Source organism: Lithobates pipiens, unplaced genomic scaffold (assembly GCF_037356315.1).
Source record: "Lithobates pipiens isolate NorthernLeopardFrog02 unplaced genomic scaffold, aLitPip1_a1.2 Scaffold_1, whole genome shotgun sequence".
In the NCBI taxonomy this organism is placed as follows: domain Eukaryota; kingdom Metazoa; phylum Chordata; class Amphibia; order Anura; family Ranidae; genus Lithobates; species Lithobates pipiens.
In genome coordinates, this window is record NW_027507685.1 from 10650453 (window position 1) to 10665641 (window position 15189).

General features: G+C 39.4%; 1 protein-coding gene across 5 annotated transcripts in view; it reads right to left on the minus strand.

The window, feature by feature from the left end:
* Positions 1-1160: 1160 nt before the first annotated feature.
* The window catches only part of TENM1 (teneurin transmembrane protein 1), a 912904-nt gene continuing 898875 nt past the window's right edge, over positions 1161-15189 (minus strand). For all 5 annotated transcript variants that reach the window (XM_077478732.1, XM_077478724.1, XM_077478714.1 and 2 more), the window contains 3 exons: positions 9379-10599; positions 6321-6463; positions 1161-2674 (listed from right to left, as the gene is read on the minus strand). In XM_077478732.1, the coding sequence (XP_077334858.1) occupies positions 1916-2674; positions 6321-6463; positions 9379-10599 (2123 nt within the window). In that variant the 3' untranslated portion in view covers positions 1161-1915. The remainder of the gene's footprint in view (positions 2675-6320; positions 6464-9378; positions 10600-15189) is intronic.

The window sequence follows — 15189 nt, forward strand, 5'->3', positions numbered from 1 at the left end:
GTAGATAGAATGAGCAAATACTGGTATAACCAGAATCTCAATCATGAAACTAATTGGAATGAACTGACTCTTTTAGAATGGCAGAGCAATGAGATTTCCAGAATTATACTACACTTAAAGAGGAAGTAAACTCTCCCACTCTGATGCTTCATTTCATTTAGTCCATTATAATAAGTAATTATCAAACTATAGCCACTGTAATCCAGCCCAAATCGCATATTACTTACTGTTTAAAGAAACTTTAAAAAACTTGTTTGCAGGGGTTAGGCAGCGCCATGTTAAGTATTGTTTTCTGAGTCCACAGTGGAGTGTATTTCCGCCCTTACATTGAGCACTTCCTGCACTGTTAACCAAGCCTCCTTCTCAATACAATGTTTCTATGGCAACCCTGCTTCCCTGTTCATAGCTTACTTGTTTATTTCATAGTATTTACTTGTGCCAATGTCTAATGTTTGCCTTTGTCAGACTTATCAGCTTCAGCTGATAAGACTGCAGTAATGGCCAGGTTTAGACTGTATGTGAGGTCACATGGTCACATGGTGTGTAGGAGGAAGCTCTGAGTGATTAGCAGAGTTCAGTGTTGTGCCGTAGGAAGTCCTGATAACAGATAGACAAGCACATAGAGAGTGTGCCGTAAATCGGGGGAGATCTGGGCATGCTCAGTGACTTCATTCTACAGAACAACAAGGATTACAACAATACTAAGCAAGTAAGGAGATATCTACAAGCAGTGTTCATTAGGGTTTTTTATGCTGATTTACACGGGGCAAAGTTGTGGGGGAGGGTTTACAACCACTTTAAGTGCCAGATTTACAGACACTTGAAGTTCCACCTTTGGCATCTTGCATAATCACAATAACCTTAGATACCCTGCGAGCTCAGAAGACTTTTCCGCTGCATCATTCTTGGCAATAAAAAAAAAAGTTGTTTTTTCACACCTGTTCATTGCTCTTCATGCATGCTCTGGGAATACGAGCATACATATTATTAACATATAATAATTACATAGCTCCTTTGCTGGAATCACATATACACAATCTGGACACTGTTTACAAGAGAGCCACTGCTTCCAAGTGTTTGCTACTTAAAAAAAAATAAAAAATACGGTCTCAATTGTGTAGACACTAACTTCTGTTAACACCAATATGAGTATACATGACTCACAACATTTTATTTTTTTTATTTTGAAAGAATGTTAATTTATGAAAAAATAAGAAACAATGACAGGATTCCATATTACACATTTTGTTTTTTTTTCTCATATACGTACTAATACTCTTTAGGTAGATTCTTTTTGTCTAGAAGCTATTTCATCACATAAGCTCTAGTTTTGAGAAAAAGAGTGGCAACTTTGTAGTGGTTAATATGCAAGCGAAAATGCTGAATACCGCCACACAAGCTATAAGAAGCTGCACTGTCATATTTTTTTTTTAATCCCATTAGCATTTGAGAGGCCTTAAAATGTACTTGTGGCCTACTCAGAGTAGTGGCGGCAATTTTGTTCTACAAATATTCAACAGAATGTAGCCTATTAATAATGACAAGTAATAAGTAACCACTTCATCGCTACTTTATTTTTTAAATTTTATTTTTTTAAACAACTATATAGGCTTCATTCTCAGTCAAAATGCCTACCTCTACTTTGTATAGGAGACAGGTGCACTTTAAAAACATCGCTCAGCATTGTGGTAAAAAACAAAGACCTCACCAATGCCATTAAGGATAACATTGTTAAAACTAACAATATTAAAATACCATCTTTTGTCACATTTAAAGGCAGTTGGATATGTTTACTTTATATTTACATATACATAGATCTCATCTAGAAAATCGTTACAATAAACCATTTTATGTTTTAAAAACAGGCAGTCTTTGGTGACGCAAAGGCATAGAGTGTCTTTTGTTTTTTTTGTTGTTACCTCCTGCCTACTTCACTCTGTCTCATGAAGTGAATGTTGTTGGCACTATCAGAAAGTTCTAGATACTGATCCACTGAATGAATAAAATATCCGTCGTAGCCTTGAACCTTCCCTGTGCTTAAAAGCTGCTGTTTTTCTGCTTCTGTCCACATTCTTATACCTTCCTCTCCTTCCTGTAGTCGCTTCTGCTCCTTAGTCCAGGCCTGAGCCACCGCTCTCTGCCTGGCCAGTTCCAGGACATGATCCTCCTCTTCTTCGACGGTTGTTCCATAACGGACATTAAAGCACAATGTGCCATGTTGGAGCTGTATATCAGCAAATCGTCTAGTCCTTCCGTTGACCATTGATGTCATTTGGGACACAGTGACATTTACACCATTTTCCAGAACGCGTCCACTGCCACTGTTCCCAATGACAGCTAAGTCTTCTTCTAGAGAAGCCAACTTAATAAAGTAATGGGTATCCCGGCCTTCAATTGTAAAATGCAAGTTCTCTAGGTAATGGGCATTATTCAAGATGGCAGCAATGCGGCGACTGTCTTCATTAGCCACTCCTATGACATCAGCAGTCACTACTCCATCTTTGATGGCAAACTTAATGCCTTTTCCAAATAAAGATGGAACCGCAGCAAATCTAGGATATTTTGCGGTTCCATGATACTTCTTTCTATTTTGTTTTGGAGCCATTGGTAGCTGGTCCAAAGAAATGAAGTTTCTCAGCTGTTTCTGTAACTCACACTGAATACCGAGGATTGTCTAAGAGATAGAAAATATTATTAACAGATTATTTAGTTACATATATATGTGTACACACACACACACACACACACACATACTGTATATATATATATATATATATATATATATATATATATATATATATATATATATATATATATATATATATATACATATATATATATATATACATATATATATATATATATATATATACATATATATATATATATATATATACAGTATATATATATATATATATATATATATATATATACAGTATATATATATATATATATATATATATATATATACATATACATATATATATATATATATATATATATACAGTATATATATATATATATATATATATATATATAACAAATAGTACACAAATAAAAATCAGTTCATATCCTGAAAATATCAGTACTAACACAGCGCTGAACAATAAAAAGTTTTTAAAGTCCCAAATAACAGCATAAAAGATCCAAAAGGAGATTGTGCAGAAAGGGTGACAATGATAGTATAATCAACGCTGTAGGGTGATAATAATGTTCATCAAAAAGTGCTGTAACTACTCCATCCACCAGGATTGCACCAATATTTCACCGTGTGAAGTTTGTATCCCCTCAGGGGGTTAAACTCACCAGATACAAGAATAACTAGCGCCTTTAAGGGAATAATCCCGTTTTTATACACCGCAATTCAAATGTCCTTCACCAGGGTTCGTCTGCCAAACACGCTTCCACAATGTCATAAAATATAAAAAGATTCGCACATAGCGTAATTCTATTTTTTTATTCAAAATGGTCACACATATATAAAACCCTAATGTCAATCTGCGTACATTTAATAAAGAGAAAATAAGCATAAGAACATCAGTGTGTTCTGTCACCGTTTCAGATGGCCACGTGGCCTATACGACGTTGACCGGAAGTTACAGCTGCGTTCCACCGTTAACCAAATCCAGGAAGTAACAACAGTGTCAGCAGAAAGACACATGGGGAAAGTTCCTGGCATCCATCTGAAACGGTGACAGAACACACTGATGTTCTTATGCTTATTTTCTCTTTATTAAATGTACGCAGATTGACATTAGGGTTTTATATATGTGTGACCATTTTGAATAAAAAAATAGAATTACGCATTTGTGAGGTCAGGCACTCATGTGGACAAGAAAGCTTGGCTCGCAATCTCCACTCGAATTCATCTCTAATTCATGTGCAGGCCAGTTAAGTTCCTCCACCCCAAACTCACTCATCTACGTCTTTATGGACTTTGCTTTTTGCACTGGTCCAAATCTTTTTCGTGGTAGGAGGGATTATGGTGTGGGGTTGTTTTTCCAAGGTTGGGCTTGGCCACTTAGTTGCAGTGAAGGAAACTCTTAAGGCGCCAGCATACCAAGACATTTTGGTAAATTTCATGCTCCAAACTTTGTGGGAACAGTTTGGGGATTGCCCCTTCCTGCTCCAACATGACTGCACATAAAGACATGGATCAGCGAGTTTGGGGTGGAGGAACTTTACTGGCCTGCACAAAGCCCTGACCTCAACCCCGTAGAACACCTCTGGGATGAATTTGAGTGGAGATTGCAAGCCAGGCCTTCCCATCCACATCAGTGCCTGACCTCACAAATGCGCTTTGAGAAGAATGGTGAAACATTCCCACTAACACACTCCTAAACCTTGTGGACAGCCTCCCCAGAAGAGTTGAAAATGTTATAGCTGCAAAGGGTGGGTCAACTTAATATAGTGTATGTTGCAGTTATTAGTAACTAACTGATTCTGCCACTGAGACTACATTCGCACAACCAACTAGAGCTGATGAGAATGACAGTGGCAGGAATCTGCTCATTCCTGCAACACATTTTTTTTTCCACCTGTGAGTGGCTAGCTGCGAGCGCACACAAAGTGAGCAATTGGTCATCTCTGACTCTGCAGACAGACATGGAGAGTTATGGCTTCACCCGACCTGTCATTGAAATGTACAGGGCTCAGTAGCTCACAGGTGGAGAAAGCTGCTGCAGGAGTCATCAGATACCTGCCACTGTCATTCACACTGGCGCTAGTTGCCCATGCAAATGTAGCTTTAGGAGTTACATCCAATACCTAGTACAGTAATATGATTTGCAAATATTTTGGAACATTTCACATAGCTGTTTTTGTTGCAATAAAATGTGAAATGCATGCAGTGTCTGCTGTTGATAACAAAAAATGTCCGCTGGGAAAAATCCTACAACTCTGTAAAGAACTACAACAAGCAATATTAAAATTTGCCATGACCGAGGCTAGGAATGTGACAGACATGGTCAAAGTCGTACCCATGGAGTTTGGGCTATATAAGATAACTGAGATCTAACGGATACACTGTTTAATGCAATAGCCTTATGCCCCATACACACAGTCGAATTTTCCGACCGAAAATGTGCGATCAGATCATGTTGTCGGAAAATCCGACCATGTGTGGGCTCCATCTGACTTTTTCCATCAAATTTTCTGATGCACAAAGTTTGAGAGCAGGATCTAGAATTTTGTGACAACAAAATCCGATCACATAAATTCTGATCGCATGTAGACAATTCCGACTGACAAAATGCCGCGCATGCTCAGAATAAACTAAGAGATGAAAACTATTGGCTACTGGTCCATTTATAGTCCTGACGTACGTATTTTACGTCACCTTGTTCAGAACGATTGGATTTTCCGACAACTTTGTGCGACCGTGTGTATGCAACACAAGTTTCCGCCAAAATCCGTCTGAAAAAATCAGACGGATTTTGTGGTTGAAATGTCTGACTGTGTGTATGGGGCATTAGTCTAACAGCAGTTGCAACTATGTTGGGTCTTTTTTTCCTAGAATAATATTTATTTTGCAATAAAGCATTAAATGACACCAGTAGTGAGATGCTGTCTTTGACTTCAATACTTTGAGCCACTTCCATGGAACAAGTGAAGTCAGAACTCCTTATCTGAATTTGTGTTTTGGAAGATTCAGAAAGTACTGAAGCCATTGGAACATCATACCAGCCAAGCAACTAGTATTTTCTGAAGGACAGATCAGGAAAAGTAGTGTAAAACATGTTTTTTTTTTATGTTTTAAGTGGATGAAACAGTAGATAAAGATTGACAATTAGCTCAGCTGTGTTGCAGTGCTCATATTCTAATAAAGAATTATGCTGATAGGAGGAGAAAGCTGAATGGCAGAGAGAGGAACATCAGTCTGCTGCTTCTCCTTTCAATGTCCAGTCATTGATTGGGGGAGGGACAAGACCTGTAGTGTTACTAGACTATCAGATGGGGCTGTGCTGTGTAAATATTGGGACTGGAAGGACAAAAATACAAATCCTTTGACAGGAAAAACAGTTCCCTTATCTATATTTCATCTGTGTATTTAGTTGTTTGCCTGGAGTTCAGCTTTAAAAAGAAAGTCTTTTGGGTGGAAGCGGGGATTTAACTCAGAGTTCCATTTGATTCAGTGTTCTAGGAACCAACCATTAGCAGAACTAAAGGCAAAACTTTTTTTCCCCTCATTTTTAATAGTGTAAGGGAGGGTTATAACCCCTGTCAGTTTTATGCCAGCTGCATCCCATTATGGAGATTTCTCTTCACTTCCTGTCCCATAGCCAAAACATTATTTTCCATACTTTAAGACAAATGCTTACCTTCCCAGGATCCCATTCCTGAGTTTTAGTTTGAAGTTGCACTAATTCATAAGATGATTCAAAGCCCTTTTTTTCTGGTTTCGGGAATCCAGGGAGCACATTGTGCAGTTGAAAACCAAACAGCTCCAACCAACTTCCAATGTCTAAAAAAAGAAAGCAAAAGTTCTTAAATAATAATTATTATTATTGAGTGTTTTTTTTTGTCATAATGACTACAACAAACTTCCTATGACTAGAGCAGGGGTCTCAAACAGGCGGCCCTCCAGCTGTTGCAAAACTACAAGTCCCATGAGGCATTGCAAGGTTGACAGTTACAAGCATGACTCCCAGAGGCAGAGGTATGATGGGACTTGTAGTTTTGCAACATCTGGAGGGCCGCCAGTTTGAGACCCCTGGACTAGAGCTTTATATTTGTTCATGGTAATTTCTACAGCTTTTACTTTATTTTCAGACATGAACTGCATATTTCTTCTGATTGACCCATTTACTGCTAAAGTGCTAACCACATGTGATGACTGTGCCCGAGTAATCGTACCTTATCGCAAAGAAGAGGTGAAAAAGCCTACAATCTTTTTAGAAGCTGTTTTAAATATCTGTAACAATAATTCGAAAAATTGCTGTGCTATGTAGTGCAGACATATTAGTGGTGCCCAGTTTTACCAAACACAGCCTGCCTTGCTGTTTGTTTGGGCGATTACCCTGATACATGTACATTACTACACAGATAACAGTCTCTCTTAAAGTGTATGTAAAGCCTAATACACCTAACACTGAACCTATTTTCTCTCCTTTGGTGTTTTAAATATACAATCAAAAGTGTTTTGTTATATCTATTCATCTAGCACAAATATCTATTAACCGTTTCAGCCCTGGAAGATTTTACCCCCTTCCTGACCATTTTGACACATTTTTGGGACTATTGTCATTTATACAGCAATCAGTGCTATACAAATTCCTGTGTAAAGGAATTTATTTTGCAATAAAGCATTAAATGACACCAGTAGTGAGATGCTGTCTTTGACTTCAATACTTTGAGCCACTTCTATGGAACAAGTGAAGTCAGAACTCCTTATCTGAATTTGTGTTTTGGAAGATTCAGAAAGTACTGAAGCCATTGGAACATCATGCCAGCCAAGCAACTAGTATTTTCTGAAGGACAGATCAGGAAAAGTAGTGTAATACATGTTTTTTTTTTTTATGTTTTAAGTGGATGAAACAGTAGATAAAGATTGACAATTAGCTCAGCCGTGTTGCAGTGCTCATATTCTAATAAAGGATTATGCTGATAGAAGGAGAAAGCTGAATGGCAGAGAGGAGCATCAGTCTGCTGCTTCTCCTTTCAATGTCCAGTCATTGATTGGGGGAGGGACAAGGGGTTAACCACTAGGGAGAAGAGTAAGGGTTAAGTGTGTCCTGGGGCATGTTTCTAACTGTGGGGGGGGGGGGGCGTGGCTATGTGTGACATGTCACTGATCTCTGCTCCGATCACAGGGATAACAGGGAGATGCTTGTTTACATTAGCATCTCCCTGTTCTTCCTCCCCATGAGACAATCACGGGTATCTCCACGGGACCCGCATCCCGACTCATGGAGGTCCTGGCCAACGTGCGTGCGTGCGTGCTGCTGGCGGTGTGCATGTGATGGCATGGAGGCAAATTTAAAGGGACATACCTGTATGCCCATTTGCCTGTCCATGCCACTCTGCCAACATACATCGGCGTGCGCCGGTCAGGAACCGGTTAATAATCATTTTAGAAATCCAGTGAGCTTTCAAGTATCTGTGTGCTAGGCCTGTGCACGTTATGAGATAAGCTCTGTCAACTAAAAAAACACCTTCCCCTAAGTTAAAGAAATATGAAAAGAGGGGGATGTTCTTTAGTTCTAACAAACTTACTGTCCTAGGAAGAGAAATAATGTTTCTTCGTACAATACGTGTATGTTAACTGGGACAGGGTAGGGTTGAGTTACCCCTTTCAAATCTAGCAATTTGGGATTGTAGACGGCAATGCAGTTTTGCCGCGATTGCAGCACGATTTATTGTGTGCCAGCCGGGGCAAAACTGCACCTCGTATAGCTGTCAGTGAAAATGAATGGCATCCCAACATGCATGCACATTCTGCCAGAACTGGAGTTGGAATCATAGCCAGAATCCCAGAGATTCCCCTGTGATGCAAAATCTCTCGATGTGAACTGGGACTAAAACTGTAGAGTGCAAAATCTGGAGCAGCTGTGCATGGTAGCCAATCAGCTTCTAACTTCAGCTTGTTCAATTAAGCTTTAACAAAAAACCTGGAAGCTGATGGTGTTGCACCGGTGTGTTTTACTGGCAAGATTATCGGATAAAAACAAAGGAAAAATATATATAAGAAAATAAACGAATGTGCCATCACATCTAAGGGCTAGTCAGCTGCAACATATTACATTTTTTTAAATTGAAAATAGCTAAATTTAAAAGCCAACAAGGCATCCTTCTGGGGCCAAAAGAAAAGGTAGGTTGGCCTCACAAGGTCAGATCAGGTTTTCTAATGTAATCTGCAGAAACTTTATATATAGCACTTATTATATCCAATCAAAACTGTAAGCCCCTGTACACACGGTCGGACATTCTGCCAACCAAATCCATCGGATTTTGCCTGTTGGATCTTGTCCGAAACTGTTGCATACACACGGTCGGACTAAGTTTTTTGAAAAATCCGATCATTCAGAAAGTGATGATGTAATTTCGTTATGATGGGACTAGTAGCCAATAGCTTTGATGTAGGAATTTGATCTGAGCATGCGAGGCACTTGGTCCGATCAAAATTCTCTACACATGATCGGAGTATGTCCGATCGAACCAGTTGGTCGGAAAATATTTCCAACATGTTGGAAAATTGGGTGCGACGGATATTCCAACTGAATCAGTCCGATGCATACCACACACAGTCGGATTATCCGACAACACGGTCCGATAGGACACATTCCGATGGATTCTCCGACCGTGTGTACAAGGGCTAACTGTGACTGAGCGTGAACTATATGCGGAAATGTATTAAGTTCCTAGAAACCATTGCTTTACCTGTTGTATATTGTGCCACATCTTGGGTCTTGCCAACTGGATAGTTGTTTTCGAATGCATACAAGTTAAATGGCTTTGGTTCAATGTTTAACTTATTCCAAATATTGTGATTGGGTATGGCCCACCGCCCTGCGACAACATCATAATCCCGTTGACCCAGGTGCACAAGTTTAGTGAAGGAGTCGTATAGTCCACCATAAAACCCAGTGATAATCTCAAAATCTGGATTTGTGTCCTCATATATGTCCCCATATGGTGTGTATAAGATTTCCTTTAAAATTTGGCCACGGCTACTGAATACCGCTAGAGGTGTTCCTGTATTGTCACATGCAACATAATACTCCTCGCCACTGCTTAACTCCATAGCGATAAGATGACCTTGAAGATCATAATAGAGTGATGTTATCTCAGAACTTGTGTGATTGTAGAGATGAGTAACTCTTATTGGATTGGCTAGATCTGCATAAAAGAACTGCAGGTGAGAACCTGTACTCGACTTGCTTGCAACACGTCTTCCAAGTCCATCATATCGGTAGTGTACATTCCAACCAGCAACCTTGTTATAAGCACGACTCAGAAGACCATTAGAATTGTACTCAAATATATCATTGCCTCTTTGTCTGAGAAACCCATCTTCATCCATTCTGTACTGAATTTCTCCCAGACGAGTAATACGATCTCCAATATCATACCTTAGTGGGGTGAGACGAACACTATTCCCAAGACTAAGCAAGTTGATGTTTCCATTTAGATCATAGCTGTAACGCCACTGCAGCTTATCATTAACAGACACAGCCTGAAGCTGGCCATCAGGATCATATTCATAGGAATATCTTGTTAAATTGGCATCTACACCAATTCGTATGCCACACATAATCATCCGACCCATGTTATCATACTGAATGGTCATCCAATAAGCAATAGCCTTTAAGATTTCATATTGAACTTCAATGACTTGTCCGCTGGCACTAAATATTTTAGTATGTTTCATCATTGATGTTGTGATGACTTGATTGAGATCATAGTTGATCACACTGAATTTTCCAAACTGTTCAGTTCTCCCTGAGACATCAACATAACGATATAGGTCTATGGGAAGAGGGATCTCATTTATCATGGCTTGCATACTGGTGACTCGGAAATTGTTATAGCTGTAGTCAAACCTGGCATTAACAAGACCTTCTTCGCTGAACCTAAAAATCTGACGTCCAATAAGAGGTCCTGTTGAAAAAATAATTACATTTTGATTAAAATTATGGTTATACCATGGGATAAAGGACAAAAAATCTATAGTATAATACAATTGTGATTATGAATAGTCTAAAGCAGACAATAGCTGGGCACATAAGGTAGATGGTTTTACAATATATGGTTCTAACAAAAAGTCAGCTTGCCTGTAAGACCATTTAGGAATAGTTAGTAAAAATTAGCTGCTTACAATAGGCATCTTGTCCCCAAAGGTGAGACATGATACTTCTATGTTACATAAATACAATTTCATAATTAAAGGCACTGTAAAGTAATTTTGTGTGAAAAATGAAATTTGCATGATATTTAACCACCACTACCATCATAACCAAGATCATTAACTAACCCTCACAGATATATACAGTATATTACATGACAACAAAATGTGGGTGTCATCCATAAACCCAACAAATCTTTGGTCTAATTGTCTACCTTACATTGGAATACAGAAAGTAGATTATGAATACAGGCGGCCCCCGGGTTACAAACATCCAACTTACAAATGACTCCTATTTTCAAAAGGAGGGAGGCAACAGGAAGTGAGAGGAAATCTACCTCTAGGAAGAGAAATTCACTCCTGTAAAAGTTATCATGGGGAAAAGGTGTCTCCACTGAAGCGTTATCACCAATCCTTGTTTCCACAACAACCCCAAAATTTTCAAAATCCAATTGTCATAGGCACAGAAAGTGAGGTGAAATCTTCTGTTAACCCTTACCTATGCTATACAAAAAATGTAAAAAAATTTTTTTGGCTGGAGCTGTACCTGTTCCGACTTACAAACAAATTTGTCTTAAGAACAAACCTACAGACCCTATCTTGTTTGTAACCCAGGGACTGCCTGTAATTGCTGTAGACAACACTTTCACCGTTTATTAATCTTATATTATGTAAAATGCAATAATCATTTAAAAAAAAAGTAATATAATAGTAAGTATTCCCAAAGGCACATCCAACTACATGATTTCTTTCTCAAACTCTTCAACTTTGTAAGCTCAGATTGCTTACCAAACCAGTCTACTGTACTTCTGTGGTGATCACAGTAAACTGTCACCTTTACAGTAATATTTAACACTGATTCACTGTTTCTCATAGTTAATACCTCAGATTTGCAGTCAACATGATTTTTGGTGAGAAAAGAAAATCAAGTGTTGGTGTACAACTTTAAAGCAAAGTATGGCGTTGGGAAAAAAACATTTATACACACCTAGGTGGATGCAGCATTGATCCATTGCTACATCTGTTTCCCACCGGCTTTTCACTGAGAACTGAGTGATCAAATATCACAGATCGCTCAGTTATCCACTCCGCTCTGAGCAGAGAGTGGTGACTATGAGTTACCAGCTCTCTGCTCTGCCCCTCCAGTGATCACTAAAGTGCTGGGCTGAGGAGGGGTCCGGAGCAGCTGGCTCAATCTACCAGCAATGCAATGCTCTACAGGCATCTTGGTAGATACTGACTGTAAAGTCAGAATCCATCTAAAACCCAGGCTGGCTGAGTGACGTCAGCTGACAGCAGACTTTAGCCAACTGTCATTTGAAAACGGGTCACAGGAGTGCAGAACTAACTGCACTCCTGTGATCTATAGCATAAGTAGAGCCAAAATAGCCCTGGCTCTACTTCTCCTAATTCTACTTTAAGTGAAACATTTTTACTCAATTACTCAGGAAGTAAAGTGAATACGTTTGAGATATTACCACGGAAGAGATCGTGTAGCGCTCACACAAATAAGTTCCAAAAGTAGCAAAATGTACGAAGTAAAGCAGTTTATAAATGATTTATAGCAGTAGATTTTATAAATACTTTTTACTTCTTACATTTTGCTACATTTGTTACTTACCATTCACACCTGAGCGTATTAAAATCGTGGACATAATTGCGTGATTCTGCCTGTGATTCCAGAATGGCAACAAAACATGCAATTCAGGTATTTCTTAGACCCCTTTCATACTAGGGTGTTTTTCAGGTGCTTTTGGGCTAAAAGTAGCGTAAACTGCCTAAAAAACCTTCCCTGCAGTGCCAGTGCTTTCACACTGGGGCAATGCACTGGCAGGACGTTAAAAAATGTGCTGCAAGCAGTATCTTTGGGGCGGTGAAGGAGCGGGATATACACTGCTCCTCCACCGCTCCTGCCCATTGAAATTAATGGGCACTCCTGCTGAAGTGCCTCCAAAGCGTCTGCAGTGTCGCTACACGGGTGCATTTAACCCTTTATTCGCCCGCTAGCGTGGGTTAAAAACTCTGCGCTAGCAGCCAAATATCGCCACTAAATTGATGGTAAAGGGATTAGAAAACTAGCAGCATTTTACTGTCAACGCCCACCCGCCACAGTGTTAAAGCAGCCTAAATGGGACCCCAATCACCATATGATTTTGCCACAATTGTCATGTGACAAAACATATGAAAATCACGGCAAACTGCCAAACGTTCCTGCATGCGCTTCTTTGGTGCATTTTCTCCTGACTGTGCTAGACCAATTGATTATATGTTTGAGATATGCTTTTTCCACATACTCTACTCTTAACAAGATTTAGAAGGTGGGCATACAGAAGACCTAAGCTCCATTTGCATCTAAACTTACTACGTACAATGGAAACAGTACAGTTTCAAAAAACAACAACCATTTTATAGCTATGTCCTGTTGTTAACAGCCATACACATTCAAAGAGTTTAAAAAAAAATAGGAGCCATTACCCCTCCTCAGCAGGTCACAATAGACACTGACTGCCAGTTTCTTTAACCAGTTCCCGACCAGCGCAAGCCGATGTACGTCAGCAGAATGGCACGGGCAGGCATATTGGCGTACAGGTACGTCCAATTTTAAATGCCGCCCTGCCATCAGTGCCAGTCGGGACCCCTGTGAGTCCGATCACGGGTCCAGCAGACTCGATCGCCGTGGGCATACCCGCGATCGTTTCACGGGGCAGCTGAACTGGGAGATGCTGTTGTAAACAGCATCTCCCCGTTCTGCCTAGCAACAAGTGACGCTGATCTCTGCTCCCTCTGATTGGAGCAGAGATCAGTGTTCACTAAAAGAAAGCCCAGCCCCTAACAGTTAGTAACACGCCCCTAGGAACACTTAAACCCTACACTGCCACCCACTGGCTCCCTGCCAGTGTCATTTACACAGGAATCATTGCATTTGTATAGCAGTGATTGCTGTATAAATGACAATGGTCCCAAAAATGTGTCAAAAATGTCCGATGTGTCCACCATAATGTTGCAGTCACAATAAAAATAGCTGATCGCCGCCATTACTAGTAAAAAAAGAAAATATTAATAAAAATGCCATAAAACTATACCCTATTTTGTTAAAGCTATAACTTTTGCGCGAACCATTCAATAATCGCTTATTGTGCTTTTTTTACCAAAAATATGTAGAAGTATACGTATCGGCCTAAACTGAGGGAGAAATATTTTTGGGGGATATTTATTAGAACAAAAAGTAAAAAAGAATGCATTTTTTTCAAAATTGTTGCTCTATTTTTGTTTATAGCGCAAAAAAATAAAAATCGCAGGGGTGATCAAATGCCACCAAAAGAAAGCTCTATTTGTGGGAAAAAAAAGGACGTCAATTTTGTTTGGGAGACATGTCACACGACCACGCAATTGTCAGTTAAAGCGACACAGTGCCGAATCACAAAAAGTGGTCTGGTCTTTGGCCAGCAAAATGGTCCAGGGCTGAAGTGGTTAAAGTGACCCCGCTGCCCTCATGTTGTTCCTCCTGCTGAGCTTAACATCTCTGCTGTATCCTGTAATGACATGGAGGTCAGCAGGGACCAACACTCTAGAAAATGTTTGTTGCCCTGTAGACTTCAGAGGAGGATTTCTAAAAAAAATGGAGGGTTGTTCTGGCAATATAAGTAGCACAAAACCTAAATATTTCCTTTATTTTTTGCGGGTTTGTTGGTTTGGCAAAATTGTGTTTGGTGACAGAGTCACATTAAAACAAAGCAGTACAGACAACACAATATTTTTGCAGATAGTTTAGCCAATTAGGCAGTGTAATACCAGACATTTTTATTTCAAAAACAAAAATGATCACTAGGCTTTATTTAGAAAGTTAAGGAGTTTTTAATCACTTGTGCACTATACAGTTTTTTTTTTAGATAAGGGTTCATTTTTTTGTCAGTAGATTACAAATCATGGAGCAAATGTCGTGGACAAAATTCACCAACATGGCTTGTAGTCACGTCTGCACACTGAAGCTCAGGCATTGGGGAGAAAGTGGATTGTAAACACAGTCCAGTCCGGTGGAAAGCTGGGCATTGTATAAGGGGACCGTAATGATAATCGGAGGCCTGATTTTTGATATAATGTCTACTGGGAGTGGGGGAGAACATACAAAGCTTTTTATACAAAGGTAAAGCTGTACTTTAAAGTTTTCTTTAAGGACAAGGTTGGTGGGTGGTGAAAAAATAACGTTAGATCTAAAGAATATCTTCACATCCAGTGGGGGCTTATTCATAAAAAAACCTGAATAAAGGAATAGAAAAGATTATGTTCATAATACAGGCCTACGTGTGGCTTATTTATACAAGCTGGAGAAAAACATGAAGGCATCG